The 14,342-nt window shown below is 47.2% G+C and overlaps 1 protein-coding gene across 2 annotated transcripts; it reads left to right on the top strand.

The window, feature by feature from the left end:
- Nucleotides 1-4,368: 4,368 nt before the first annotated feature.
- Nucleotides 4,369-8,130, top strand: LGALSL (galectin like; the record flags this gene model as incomplete). 2 transcript variants are annotated; one of them, XM_079550266.1, is made up of 5 exons in its annotated part: nucleotides 4,369-4,401; nucleotides 4,587-4,658; nucleotides 4,806-4,894; nucleotides 5,289-5,466; nucleotides 7,987-8,130. In XM_079550266.1, 5 exons carry the CDS (start codon nucleotides 4,369-4,371, stop codon nucleotides 8,128-8,130), a joined length of 516 nt encoding a protein of 171 aa, XP_079406392.1. The 2 variants fall into 2 exon arrangements, with proteins under 2 accessions (XP_079406392.1, XP_079406391.1); XM_079550265.1 differs by having other exon boundaries at nucleotides 4,369-4,407.
- Nucleotides 8,131-14,342: the final 6,212 nt, after the last annotated feature.

The following is a 14,342-nucleotide window of genomic DNA, read 5'->3' as shown; positions in this document are numbered from 1 at the left end:
GATTAATAAGGTGGGTCTATTGACTTATAAATGAACAACACTTTCTGTGGTGCCTCTAAAATAGTCAACAGCCCCCACCCAGTCCTGCAGACCATGCAAAGTAACAGGAAGTCTCTTTGAGATAGAGCAGTCACAAATAATTTAAAACACACAAAGAAAGGCCTTCTGACATGCTGATACTTATAGGTAAAAGCCCCTTAGCAGACTTCTTCCACGTCCTCTGGAAGATGTGATGAGGATCATATGGATGATGATGTTCATATGGATCATGTTCATGAACCCTAAAGTAAGTAAATTCATGGGGTTGTCTTGGAAATGATGACATTTTAAAATACATATGCAGTGCTCCTTTCTGATGTTAGATTTCAGTTGTAGGAAAAACAGCCAATTCTCAAACCGCTTCCCATGTTCAGAAGATAAGAAAAAAAAAAAAATAGCACGAATGAAAATTAAAAGCCAAGCATTTGGGAAATGGCAAAGAACTCAAAACTGAAACTGAAAGAAAAAAAGAGCTGACACCATGAGATTGGTGATAAAACAGCTGAGTGCAGATAACACCAAGGAAGCACAGGACACAGCAGGAAAGACCAGCCTCCGAGTCACACAAACACAATGTCCTGTGGGGATGCTTCCAGCTCCTGCTGAGCCTCACAGCATTAGCTCTGCCTGCCTCTGTTTGGACATTGATTCTCTGTAGAAAAGCAGAAAAACCCTGAATGTGAATAGCCTTCAACCCACAGCCAAGCTCTTATCTGACATACCTTTATGTATGTACCTTGGTTCCTGGTGCAGAATCCAGTAAACAGTCTGCAAGATAAATATTGCTGATAGACACAAGCTCTGCACCAGGGCACAGCAGTTGTGTGCAATCAAATGACTCACTCGGGCCAATCTCCTTAAACACCGCTTTACTTGATCTCTGTTACTGAGAGGCCCAGAAAACTGAGTTTTCCACTGGACTTGTGCACAGCAAGAGACTTGAAGGGCAAGGCTCAGAACAGAATAATTCAGGAATTGACAAGAAGCAAGGAAGCCACACAAAATAAATGCCACGTTTTAACTTAAAGCTGTGAAATGATCTGTATAAACAACAGACACTATGGACAGCCAGCTGAAAAGCGGTGCTGCTCCTGGTCCTGGATTTCCTCCTCCATCCACAAAGATGTGATGACATTAGCCTGTGAAAATGCATGGGTGTTTTACACGCCCTCCCTGCACTGTCTGAACTGATAACTGTCATCTGTGCTTCCTGTAGGTGAGCATGAGAGGGCAGGTTTATGAACATTTCTGCAGGGATGTGGCACCTCGCACTTCAGGCTCAATAAGCAGTGCCAGGGGAATCTCCTTGGGTCTCTTTGATGCTGCATGGCAAGAGAAGCCCCAAGTCTCCCACTCTGCTCTCCAGCCCATTGCTGGCTTCCACCAAGACCCATCCTCTTCAAAGCTCTGCCCTGGGCTCCTACATAGGCAAATTTAAACAAGGTTGAGTTTGGATTCCGAGAACTCTGTCTGATAACTGCAGTGGCACAGTCACCAAGCTCCAAAAAAGGTAACCCCTTATTTATCAGCACCGAGGTATTTCTGAAAGGAGAAACCCCTCTGGACTGTTTTGCACTTGGCTCAAGCCACTGAATCAAACTCACTGCCAGACTCTCCTGTATCACGTTGCTCAGCTCTGAAAGACTCTTAGAAAAATGAGGACTTTGGTGCTGTGCCACCCAGAAACCAAAGGAAGCTTCCACGAAACCAGCAAACACCTCTTACCAACATTGTTAAAAAAACAAAGCAAATCAAAGAGGTTGTAAGAGGTTGTACAAGTCAGCCTATAAACCCAGGCGTGAGGAGAGCGGTGTCAGTGGTAATGGGGCAAGAAAGGCAGGGTAATTACACCACACCAAAATTGCAATCGTGCTGCATTCCTTCTTGGTGAAGGCCAGCTGAGAATTAGATACACCTCTTTAAATCATCACAGGGAGTGGCTGCAAGATACAAGGTGCTGGGATTAAGATGATGTTCTGGGTTTGCCAGTTCTCAGCAATGGCTTTGGTGGCTGGGCTGGGCACATCATTAGCTGTTCCCAAATGGTATTCGCACCGTGCCACTTCTTTTTAATCTTTATACATTTCTAAGTATTTCAGGAGTCTCAGGATCCTACTGACCAAAATGTTGCACAAGCCCTGAACTGGATGGCAATGTCTGCCCATGAAGGTTTTTGTATTTGGACAACAAGTCAGTCTCAGTGACATCTAAGTCGTAATTATTTCAGTGGAGCACAAATATTTGTCACGTTGTCCCAGCTACCACCACCAGCCCTACAAGCTCAGCCCACGGCTGAGATGAGGCAGGCAGATCTCTTCAGCTGGAGAAAGCTTCCCTAGAAGAAGCCACAGCCATCACAGCAGCACTTGGGGGAAACGCCGCTCTGGATGCCTCACTCATCCCTGGTTTCAACGTCCTGGGCTGCTACAGGATGAGAAGAGAACCTGGCATAGAAGCAGAAGCACACAGACCAGTCAGTGCCTGAAAAACACAGCAAGGTCCTCCCCCCTCATGGCTTCACACCACAGGTTGTTCCAGGCACTCCTTCCAAGGCCAACAGAACAAACACTGCATTTGTGCTCGCTTGTGGAAAATGCGCCAGAAAAGACAAACACGAGGCAAAGCAGCTAGCCAAATGGCCAAGTCCTGTCACTTAATTATTCCAAAATAAAAACAGTTACACAACAAAGACATAATAATAATGACCTCTCTCCTCGCAAGAACTCATGGCACAAAGGGCAGGCTGGCCTGATTTTATGTCCTATAAACTTAATCTTATCCAGTGAAGTGGCTCTCTGTACAGCCGAGGAAAAGATGACGAGTTATGATAAGAGCTCTTTGGGCATCGTGTACCACTGTACGCCAACTAAAGATGAAAAAGCATATGGAGCTTTCTCTTCGCTCTTAGGCCAGTCACAAAACAGCACAGTGCAGCTGAGGGCAGAGGTGAGCAGCTCAAGGGAGCTGACAAAGCCATCAGGTTTATACCTCTGGTTCCTCGCTGTGGTTAACTCACAAATGCAGTTGGCTCACCATGGAAAGCCAACCATTTCTCACGTGTTTTGGCTGTTTATGGACTCAGTCTCCTGGCTGTATCTGAGGAGAATCCATGTCCAATTTCCATGCGGTACGGCTGACACCCAATGTTTTGGCATGAAGAAAACGGTCTGGTGGTTTTCCAGGGCCAAAACCTCAGCCACAAGGATCCTGCTCTTGCGTGCCCAGCCGTGCTGGTACAGTTGAAGAAGCCTGGGCTTCCATACGTGACATCCAAAGAGACTTACACGCAAACATAAGCTCTGATGAGGCACCTCCAGCTGGGCATCCGGAGATGAAAACATCCCCAAATTAGTGGACGCTACTGAAAAAGTAACCAAGCATCCACACAATTGCACAATCTTCACTTACTCTCAGTAGCTTTTTATTTCTTGAATGGCATCACCTAGCGATTGGGAGTGTTTCCCAACAGATACGCTCGGTCATATTGAAACCCCAAGCATTGCAATGACTGAGCTTCTTCCACAGCACATTAGGAGTAATGAGTAATTAATCCTCACGGCGGCGGAGGGATGGACGGTGACATTCATCCACCCGGCCCGACGCGTACGGCGGGAGGCAGGAGGCACGTGCACGGTGCCGCGTCACGTCGCCAGAAGGTCGTTCACGCCTCCAAATCCTACATGCGAGGAAGCCAGACCAGACCCTCACCCCCAGGGCCCTAAGCCCATCGGCTGCACCACCACGGCGCTCCTTCGGGACGCGTCACTCGCGCTGCGGTGAAGGCGAGGGACTCCTCATCCCGCCGCGTCTCTCCGCCGCGCCGTCCCACGCGGCTCAGGACTCAGGACCGCTCCGCCTCGGAGCGCTCCCCATCCCCAGGGGCGCGCGGCCCTCCCGCCGCCCCCTCCCCGCCACGGCCTCCCCCGGCCCGGCGCCGCCCCCCGGCCGCCCCCTCTCCCCGCGGCTCCTCCTCGGCGGGACCGAGACCCCGCGGGGCCGGGGCTGCGGCCGCCCCTCCCGCCCACCGCCGGCCGGGCCGCGCCGCGCCGCGGGGCAGAGCTGCGGAGCGGAGGAAGCCGCGGCATCCCCGCCCTGCCCGGCTCCCCGCAGGCCAGGGGCTGGGCTCTCCCCGCTCCCCGCCGGGCGAGGCAGCGCCGGCCACCTCCCCTTCTGCTCTTCCTCCTCCTCCTCCTCTCTGCCTTCCTACTTCTGCGCCGGCACCGCTCCGGCTCCGCCGCTGCCCCCCGAGCCGCCGGGCTTCCCCCGGAGCCCAGCCCTACCCCGCCGCCCCCTCCCCGTCCCCGGCGCCGCCGCCGCCGCTCGCACAAGATGGCGGGGACCGTGGCCGAGCGGGACGCGCTGGTGAGTGCCGCCGCGGTGCGGGGCTGGGGGAGCGGCGGGCACCTGCGGCGCGGAGGCGGGTGCTGCCGCTGCTGTGCTGCTGCCGTGCTGCTGCCCGGGGCGCGCACCTGCGGAGGGGAGAGGCGGGGGGCCGGGAGGGGCCCTGCTGCCTCTGCCTGCCTCAGCGCTCTGCTTTCTACCTGCAGAAAATAGAGGACGGGCATTTAAACAACTCCCTGGGATCCCCGGTGCAGGCTGATGTGTACTTCCCTCGGCTGGTAATTTTTTTTTCTTGCTGCTTTCATTTTTGGACTGCTTTTAACAACCTCCCCCATTCCCACCTTCCCCCCCCCCCCCCCCCCCCCCCCAAACCCTCCCTCGTTCGGCTGCGCAACCGAGTGACCCGCCGCCCCTCTCCTTGGCAGATCGTCCCCTTCTGTGGGCACATCAAAGGAGGGATGCGGCCGGGGAAGAAGATCCTGGTGATGGGCATCGTGGACCTCAATCCCGAGAGGTGAAACCCGCCGGGCCCGGCCGGGGGGGGTGGGAGCCCACACGCACACACACGGTCTCTCCTTTCTACAGGAGGATTATTTTTATCGCTTTAAATATAGTGTGCTGGTTTCTCCTTTGACCCATAGAGGGGGTATTTCTTTACCGGATCCCGTTTCCCAGCATTTCGCTTGAAGGAAAGGAGGACTCGCGCTGGATCACATAGGCACATATACATGCGGCACACGCACCTATGTGTGTGCTGTAGCCGTGTCCTTTGCCCTGCACAGCACTTTGGGCATTCCCTGCATGAGCTCTGTGCTGCTGACGGTTTCAGTGCGCTGAGAAAGCAGCTGTGCTTGGGGTTTGTGTGCTGGTGTTCTGGCTGAATGAAAGCGGTTGTGTTTGCATTGCAGCTTTGGCATCAGCCTGACCTGTGGGGAGTCGGAGGATCCTCCTGCGGATGTGGCCATCGAGCTGAAAGCCGTATTCACAGACAGGCAGTTCATCAGAAACTCATGTGTAGCTGGAGAATGGGGAGAAGAGCAGTCGTCTATTCCTTACTTCCCATTTATACCGGACCAGCCTTTTCGGGTGAGTGCGTGCCATCTCTGTTAGCATCCCCACACTTGCTTTTGGCTGCGGTGCTGATGGCCGAGTTGCTGCCATGGATCACACGCTGTGTTGTGCAGAGCCTGCTTCTCTGCTGCCTTGCACCTGCAGGCAGTTCCGATGGGGCCGTAAACACATCACAGGGTGTTATGACAAGTCGGAGGTTGTAATGCTGTGTGATGAAGCGTGCTTCCTGAGCTTAGTTTTATAGCTATAAATTAAAAAGTACCTCTATGTTATTACTGCATTTCAAGTTATTACTGGAGAATGTAAATACTCTGTGGGACTGCCGTGGGTTTGGATGATTTCTATAATGGACGTAGTGTTTGCAGTTTAGCGCAGTTAATGAGGATCTTGTTCATCCTTTTCCTCCAGGGATGTTATGCAGAGGCTGGCCGTAGCCCTTTGTGTCAGCAGATTAAATAGCTGAGCGATAGTGGTATTCTTCTCTGAACCCTGGGATTAAGTCTCCTGCCAAATTTAAGCCTACAGTCACTTGGAAATAGCATACGTGGAAATCTCGTGTGCACGGGATGGACTGGGTTGACCTAGAAGCAGATTCCCATCTGTGGTGTTTATGGCTATGTGAAGATGTCTTTGCTAATCAGGACTAACAAAGTATGCAGCTGCAGAGGGCTGCTTCTCTCTTAGCAGTTTGACTACGTGAGAAAAAGGACTGCACGCCTTCTCTGTGCGGCTGACCCAGAAAAACCCTCCCGCTCCCCCCCACCCCTCTTATGAAACCTTGCTGGCCCCTTTGCTCAGTGCCACCATTCTGACCAGCTGCCAAACTCTCGTAATCCTTCTTCTCCCCAAGATAATCTCCCCCAACCCCAAAAGCTCACCGTCTCTCCAGAGGCTTGGGCTTTCAGAGAGTGTTTATGACAGGTTTTGCTGCCCATTGGTTGCGCTCTACTTGCTTCTACGATCTCCCCCGTCACAGCTGGCAACACCCTTTGGTGCACGTGGGAAATGCGCTTAGCAGGGCGTGGAGCCTTGGTCCTGCTTTGGCTGAGAGGGATGGGCTGCCTGCTGCCATGGGAGTGACTGGGCACTGACAGGGCAGACAAATTGCCCTGATGTTCTGCAGGTGTCCCACTGATGACAGCTGGCACCAGAAGACAGCAGTATTTTTCATTTAGTGTGAGATACTGTAGGAGTTCTTCATATATTTTGTTTTCTTCCTTCTTATTTTTCCAAATGGAATTTAGGCTCCCAGTTACTTTGCATCTTTGATGGTCTCCTCAGTGACTAAGTTAAACAGGAGTATTTAAGTGCTCTTGCCAATTACCTGTGATCCTGTTCAATTATTTTGGTATGGCCCAGGGTGGATTGTAAGCAGCGTTGAGGCTAACCGTATCTTTTACATAACAAGGCCTGGGGCTGGATGCACCTGCAGTGACACCAGAGCTGCGTAACAGCACGAGTGCTTCCCTGCTAATGTGGTGCACTACCAGGTCCCCATGGGCAGTGTGCTTCTACTGCCCCAGTATGACATGCCCTGAGTCAGGTGTGCTTGGACTTGCTCAGTTTATCACTCACTTTGCTCCAGACTACCAGCCTCAGAAACAACCTGGGATTTACACATGGCTTCCCTGCAGATTTTCTTCTCAGCCTCTCCGGACCTGGAGGGCTGTGAGGGCCCATAGAAAAAGCATGTTTGGTGCCTTCATGTCTTTTCTTCTTGATGGGGCAGCTCTATCAAAGCTTATCTGCAAGGCATCAAGCCACCCTTAATATCAGGAATCTCTGGCTTTATCCAGAATGAGTGGTCTAGTTCTTTTCCTTGTGGCTTTTCCAGATTATTTCTCCAGGGCTGCAGGGTGAGAGATGAGCTTTATTCTTCCCTGGTGCAGTCTGTGCTTCTGGTGGCTGTCTGACTGTAATCAAGCTATCCTGTGCTACGTCTCCCTCACTGCAGCCCCTAGTCCAACAGGCAGTTGGACTGTGTGCAGTCACCACAGCAAAAGCTTTTTAGTTGCACAGCAGCTGTGTATGTGCAGTTCTGGTGTGTGGGAGGGGAGGGCAAACCTATCGCTCTCATGTTTGCTTTCTTCCACTGAATTAATGGCAGTGTGGAAAACGTTGCAGAGGAAACTGCCCCCTCATTCTGCAGGGGGAAAAAAAAACATCTGTAGCAAGGAATGCAAGATTTGGGTTGGATATACCTTTAATTAGCAGTTTGCTTCTGGCATTATTCACAGAGAGAAAACCTCCTTGGTGCCAGCAGGACCATAATCTGCAGAGTTGTGCATCAGGGTTTGGGGCTTCTCCCCACCGTGACAGTGTGAGACTGGATTAACATCTCTGAGAAGTGAGAGCAGATCCCTTGTAGTGGAACTGGGGTCGTGGGGGCAAAGTGGGCTCAGCTTTCTCTGTTACATGGCGTGCAAGTAGCAAGATGTGTAGCCGTACCAGTGCTGCTTAAAGGTGCTCTTTGCATCCTGTGAAAGATCTTCCCAGTTATGTTGTGAACATGGTTCATCGTTTTATTTTTTACAGGTTGAGATACTTTGTGAGCATCCCCGTTTTAGAATATTTGTGGATGGACATCAGCTCTTTGATTTTTACCACCGTATTGAAACACTGTCAGCAATTGACACGATAAAGATAAATGGAGATCTTCAGCTTACAAAACTTGGCTGAACTTGTTAGAACTGTAGATTCCAAACCGGCTCAGGTGCCATCGTCTGTTTGGAGAAGTGACAGCCGGCTCTGGACACAACCATAGTAGGAAGGCTGTTCCTTCTCTGTGTGCAGTTCTTCACGCCTGTGCCGATGAACTGGGCTGTTGTCTAATTTAATGAAGAACATTGATGGTTAATAGACATCGAGCCATTTTTCTTTGATCAAAATAGCCCACTTGTGCTGGATAATCAATGGAATGGATTCGGAAAGACTTGCAGTCTTGTTTCAAATCTCACAGAAAGGCGATTTCTGAAACACAGCACTAAAATCAGTTACTGCACAGCAGTAACAACAACAAAAAAAGGTTTTTCTTTTGCAAATATTGTTTCTGCACTGAAGTGGAGTAGTGTAGCACAACGTAGGGCCACATGTTGACGTCCTTACCCGGGGCCTGAGCCTGGTTCCACGGAAATCAATGGCAAATCTGCTATTCACTTTATCGGGGTACAATCAAACTGTTTAGTCCTTAGTCAAGCACAACTCCCATTGATTTCTATGGGATTTTTGCACATGCCCAGGGGCGAGATCTGCTGCTGGTGTTGATCAGCTAACCTCCATGGCTTGCAGTGGCGTCCTGCTGATTGCTCCCAGCTGCTGATTTTGTCCAAGGACTGTGCAAAAAACTGAATGAGGGTATGAGGACACTAGCCTGTATATTTTAGTCAGGGTATTTGCATAGAATGTAGATTGTTACAAGTTTTTGCACAATGTACTGTTAATACAATTTTTAAAGCTTATCTGTAGTTTATTTATTTATACTCATTGTATGTATTAGTAAAAACGAACAATCTTACTGATCGCTAAGAACAGCAAAATGTAAACATTTTGAATGTACAAAATGTCTTGGGTTCTTTGGGTAAACTCTACATATCGTTCTGGAAAATTCATGTTTCGTATTGAACATTGAGTTACATTTTAACGGAGCCCTCTGGGCCCTGGGAAAATGTGGGCATGGTACATGGTGGGAGCTTTTTGCATATATTCACTAAACTGTTTTTCAGGGCTTACTAACTTTGCTGTGCAGGATAGGTTTGAGGTAAAGTCAATCTGTTTTTAAAAATTAAACAGCAAATTTGTAGCTGTGCTTTTATAACTTGAGAAGAAGTAAAATTTGGCAGTCTCTTAGCTCAGCAAGAGAACTAGCCTCTTTCCAGGGGAGATGGGAGATTTTTTTTGCACTCGTTTGAGAACATATTTGGCCTTTGATATGACAATTAAAACTTGTCTAGACAGCCAAGTTATTAATGCTTGAAAATCATCTACTGCACATGAATAATAACTTTTCAAGTAGCTTTTTAACTAGTAGGTATAGCTGTATAAACAGAGTCATTGTGCTACACTATAAATGAACACAACCACTTTTCTTGACTTCTTTAGGAGTAAAAGCTCTTTTTCCTTGGCTGCTCACAGTAGACCACGGCAAGTCTTTCTGAGTAGTTATAATCATGATATAAACATATATTTAGGCAATTTTGAAGACATGTAATGTAGGGACACAGAATATAAAAGCATCATTTGTAGCACAGTATTAAAAAAAAAAAAAGAGAGAAAAAATAATCTCACAAACAGAGCTATATTAAGCTTGCAATAAAGAAGTGTTTCAAAGCAACCAGAACTGGAATATCCAAAGTGAAGGGTAGAATGCCAGTTGCAAAGCCTCATTTTGTGCTAATTTGGCCTGCAGTTAAGAAGCCTTAGACTACAAGCTGAAATTCCAGCTATGGCTCTAGTCCAAAGGCTGCTGAGGTCAACCAGAGTCCTCTGAGCACAAAGGCATAGAAGCCTGATTCTTACTTCACTCAAGTGCAGATCTCTCTGTGAAGCCAGGGGGTGCTGCTGTGAATGAGGTAAGAATTGGGCTCCCACCTACGAAATGAGTGAATGATGGAAATTTTAGCCTTAAGATTGAAGCCCCCTGACTTTTTTTCCTTTTTCAAAATTAAGTGAAAACCTGTTGTTTTCCAGATGGTCTTTTTATCTGGTGTATGGCTTCTAAGTTGTACATCAGATTCTGTTTGTACTCCGGATTGAACCTCAATATGAAATGTTCCTGTCTTGCTCTGTTTTTACTCTTCTCCATGATTCACGATGACTGTGTCATTTTTCATCGTATAAAGAATGCTGACAGTGTTTTGGTACAAAATATATTCTTAAAAATGGTGATAATAAAAATTCAAGGGAAAGGTGCTTCCACATAAACTGTTCGGATTTTTCTCCAGCTTTGGAACAGTCTGTAGCTCCAAAGCAGATGCAAGCAGAAAATGAATTCTGTTTGGAGAGATGTTTGATGCCCACCCTGTCTAGTGCTTTCTCTAACTACACATGTGAAGCCATGTTTTGTGATGCAGAGCCATTGCCTGAGGCTGTCCTGCTACTCCAGAGGGCCACACAGTAGGAGGCTGGAAAGAGCAGCACTGTGACCCTGCAGTAGCACAAAGCCCAAAAAGATCTCTCTGACAGCACAAGGCCAATAGAGATTCCTGCTCCATGCCTTTGCTGTAGCCCAGAATAAGGGGGTTTGGCTGACTTGAATTTTCAGCCACTTGAGACTCCAGGTGGCTGCAGTAGCTTAGTGCAGCTCTCAGATTTTTCATGACCTGTACGGTCTTGGCACAGCCCAGAGTGTAGGCCGAGGATGCTGAGATGAACTCTACAGAGGTCTCTGTCAGCAGCAAAGACCTGGTGATAACCATCCTGCCTACTTTCCCACCTGCTGTACCAGGCACACTAGTTGGTTCCTGCTCCAGTAGTTACCTGGCTCAGCAAAATGCTATTTGGAACCTCGTTCTTGTTTTGCCTAACTCAACTGACTGTGGCACCCACCACCTGCTTCTGCCCTGTCGTGGTTTCTGAGCAGGGCTTAGAGGCAAAAAGAGCTGTAAATCCACTTTTGCTGGGCCGTGGTTTGGCTGAGAGCTCAAGAAAGGGCAGAAAGTCACATTTAGAGTTTCCACATCTATTTGTGTGTTTAACAGAATGTTGGAAGCCTTTTTCTTTTGCTCTTAGGCAGTACCAGGAAGGATGATGGCTCTGTAACCAAGGGCTGTCCCACGTGTGCTTGGTTTACTGCATTCAGAAGCTGGTGCAGTGCAGGTCAAAGAAAACTTGGGCCTTAAATGTTTCTGTTCAGTTAGACTTTGAGTTAAACCCAAATGTTTAAGATGGGAGACTGCTGTAAAATTTATATCTGAATTCTGTCTCCAGAATTTAGGGATTACGCATGTTCGTTTGGGGTATAGGCCCTACTAGACATGAAATCAGACTGTTTCCAAACTGGGACAGTCATTGGGTTTTCAAAATGCTTTTCAGTAGGCAGTAGTAGTCTGTGAACTACTTGGAAGCTGCAGTTCCTCAGGAGCAAGTGTGTGTGTTAGCCCACTTTTGAGATCTTCTGTTAGAATCTATGAGCTAAATATTTCTGCAGTTTCCTCTAAATGAGGAGATTATTTCTGAAATGAAAGAAGTCTTGAATGGGTAAAAGGTTTGGAGTGTAATCCCTCAACTTAGCATAGCTTTATTATTTTTTCCAAAAAGGAAAAAAACAAAAAAAATACCAAAAATATCCATCCCTGAATTACACAGTTAAATTTGGAATTGGCTGTGATAAAGCTGATGGTTATTTCTCTCCTCTCCTCTCCTCTCCTCTCCTCTCCTCTCCTCTCCTCTCCTCTCCTCTCCTCTCCTCTCCTCTCCTCTCCTCTCCTCTCCTCTCCTCTCCTCTCCTCTCCTCTCCTCTCCTCTCCTCTCCTCTCCTCTCCTCTCCTCTCCTCTCCTCTCCTCTCCTCTCCTCTCCTCTCCTCTCCTCTCCTCTCCATTTCCTCAAGAAATATGAGTTCATTGACTACTCAGAAAGAGCCTTGAAATATGCTGGGTGATGTGAGGCAGTCTGTCTAAACATATTTCACATAAATGCTTTTTCACAGTCAAGTTGTAAAAATGTTACAAAACACCTTCTTTTCGTGGCACAACTAGAAATGGCTGCCCCACCTTGAAAGAACATTTTGTCCTAAATATTCATGTGTTGTCTCTGTGAACTTGCACTAACATATATTATATTCTCCCTCCCCTCCTTGACTAGCTTGAGAAAAAATAGGCGTAATATTGCTAAACCGGTTGAATGTAACATCTGCTTGAGGCACAGCATCTTTCTCAAGGGCTGTTTTGAGTAAACAGCCTGAAAACCAAAGAGAGAGCCTGATTCACCATAATGCTGTGCCAGCTTTCCACCCTTGTCACTCTCCTGAAGTGAGGCTGAGACTGAAACCCTGAGATTTTCATGTGAGAGCACCACTGAGATTTTATCTTCTGGATTTAAAAACATTCACTATGAAGGAAATGAGAACAGAGTAGCCACAGCACTTCCAAGCTTGCTACTGGTGGTGTTGTAGCATGATGTACTGTAGTCCTAATGGAACATGAGTTTAGAGAGAGGTAGTGGGCATTTCAGAGGCCACCAAGGGCCCAGTTCTGCAGAGCCAGTAGTGGAGGCTCTGAGCAGCCTTCCAGCACCCTAGAATGGAGATGACAGTGTGAGCAGGCAGAGTCAAGCTGAGGGCAGACCTAAATGCGCACCATGACAAGCGCAGAAGTTTCAAAGAAAAGCTTTTTATATGTCCACCAAAGTCTAGGACTATGTAGTGTAGTGCTGAAATCTGTGGTCAGTCATTCTAGGCTTTGTTCTGATTTTCTCACCTGGATCAGAAAATGTACAGGTAAAAGCTGCTATACGGTGCGTGGGGTTAAAATGAAGGCCAACCCAAATGGGGAGAAAAAATGAGCTACTGACGCTTTATCTGGCTTTGATACACCCTCCCAGCTCCTCCCAGCAATCACTGCTGTTACAAATATGCACAATTACTATAACAAGGAGATTCAGCAGCATGTGCAAGATCAAAATAATAAACTCATGCTTTGCCGTGGGACTTCCTTAGCTTCTGTTGCTAGGCCTTTCCATCTGTCTGTCAACAAATAGCTAAATCCTGCTGCCTTTAATGTTCATGGCAAAACGCCTTTTGACTTCCATGAGAATATGTCTGTAAGAAAAGGGGTAATTCCAGCCCTCTCAGCTGGGGAATACTCTAACAATCTGTTCTTTCCTTTTCCTGAATTTAAGCATCAATAGAGGACTATTTCTGTCTGCGTTATTTGCTCGAGTAGAATCAATAGAAAGCACGGTCTCTCCCAGCTGCAGAAACACCGGCTTCGCAGTTGGCTGATGAAATGTTTTATGTTCATTATCTTCTGATTTTAAAAAGTGAGGATGTGCACGAAATGACGTGGCAATAATGTAATGTGTACCGTTCACCACAGATCTATTTTTATGTGTTGTGCCAATTTCATAATGAACTTTTAATAACAATAAAATGTAAAATCTTCACTGCGGTTTTATTTGGTCTTTTATAACAATTGTTAATACTTGTTACACGCCCAATTTACTTCTTTTGCCTTCTGAGTGTTTTTCAGACATAGCTAATTCTTCCTCTAATAAAGCTGTAGTGTGGCAGTTTGGAATTAGAAGTGTTTCTTTGGTAGCAGCTTGTGTAAAACTCCTTCAAAATTTAAACAGTCTATATAGAATAATGAAATAACTATTTTAGAGGAAAGAATAACTTGCTTACTTATGCAAAACACTCACTGACATCACTGAGCAGTGTAAACTGCAGGAGTTAACAGGCATGTCTCAGAACAGGACAGGACATGAGACTCAGACAGCTGATGACTTTTGATGGCATAAAAGCCTCCCTCTGCAGCATAACTGCAGACAAGATTGGTGGATATGTGGTGAGCAAAACCACAACATCAGCTCCAGAAAGGTGGTATTATGGGATCCAGTGTTTCACTTGTTGATGTGATCCTAGATGAAGCTCACGTTAAAATCATTAAGTGCAAGAGGAAGCTTCAAGGTCTCAGCTTCTTCAAGTTAAAGCTTTTGGGAAAACTAGAATCATCCAAGGGAAAGATTATGCCTTCCATCAAGTTGTGACTGTAAGAAATAAGCTAGATTTCTGAGAGAGATCTCAATATCCAAAGAGCACTGAAGTAGCAGATGAGCAACATTTGACTACCACCAGCTGCATTTTTTTTTCCCAATAAAATGATAAGGAATCAGAGGTTCGCCAAGAACTTGGATCTGTGGCCATCCTTGCTCACAGGCAGCCTGATATTGGCCC

The sequence above is a fragment of the Tetrao urogallus genome, assembly GCF_951394365.1.
Source record: "Tetrao urogallus genome assembly, chromosome: 2".
Lineage (NCBI taxonomy): Eukaryota > Metazoa > Chordata > Aves > Galliformes > Phasianidae > Tetrao > Tetrao urogallus.
This window is presented reverse-complemented; position numbering and strand designations above follow the sequence as displayed.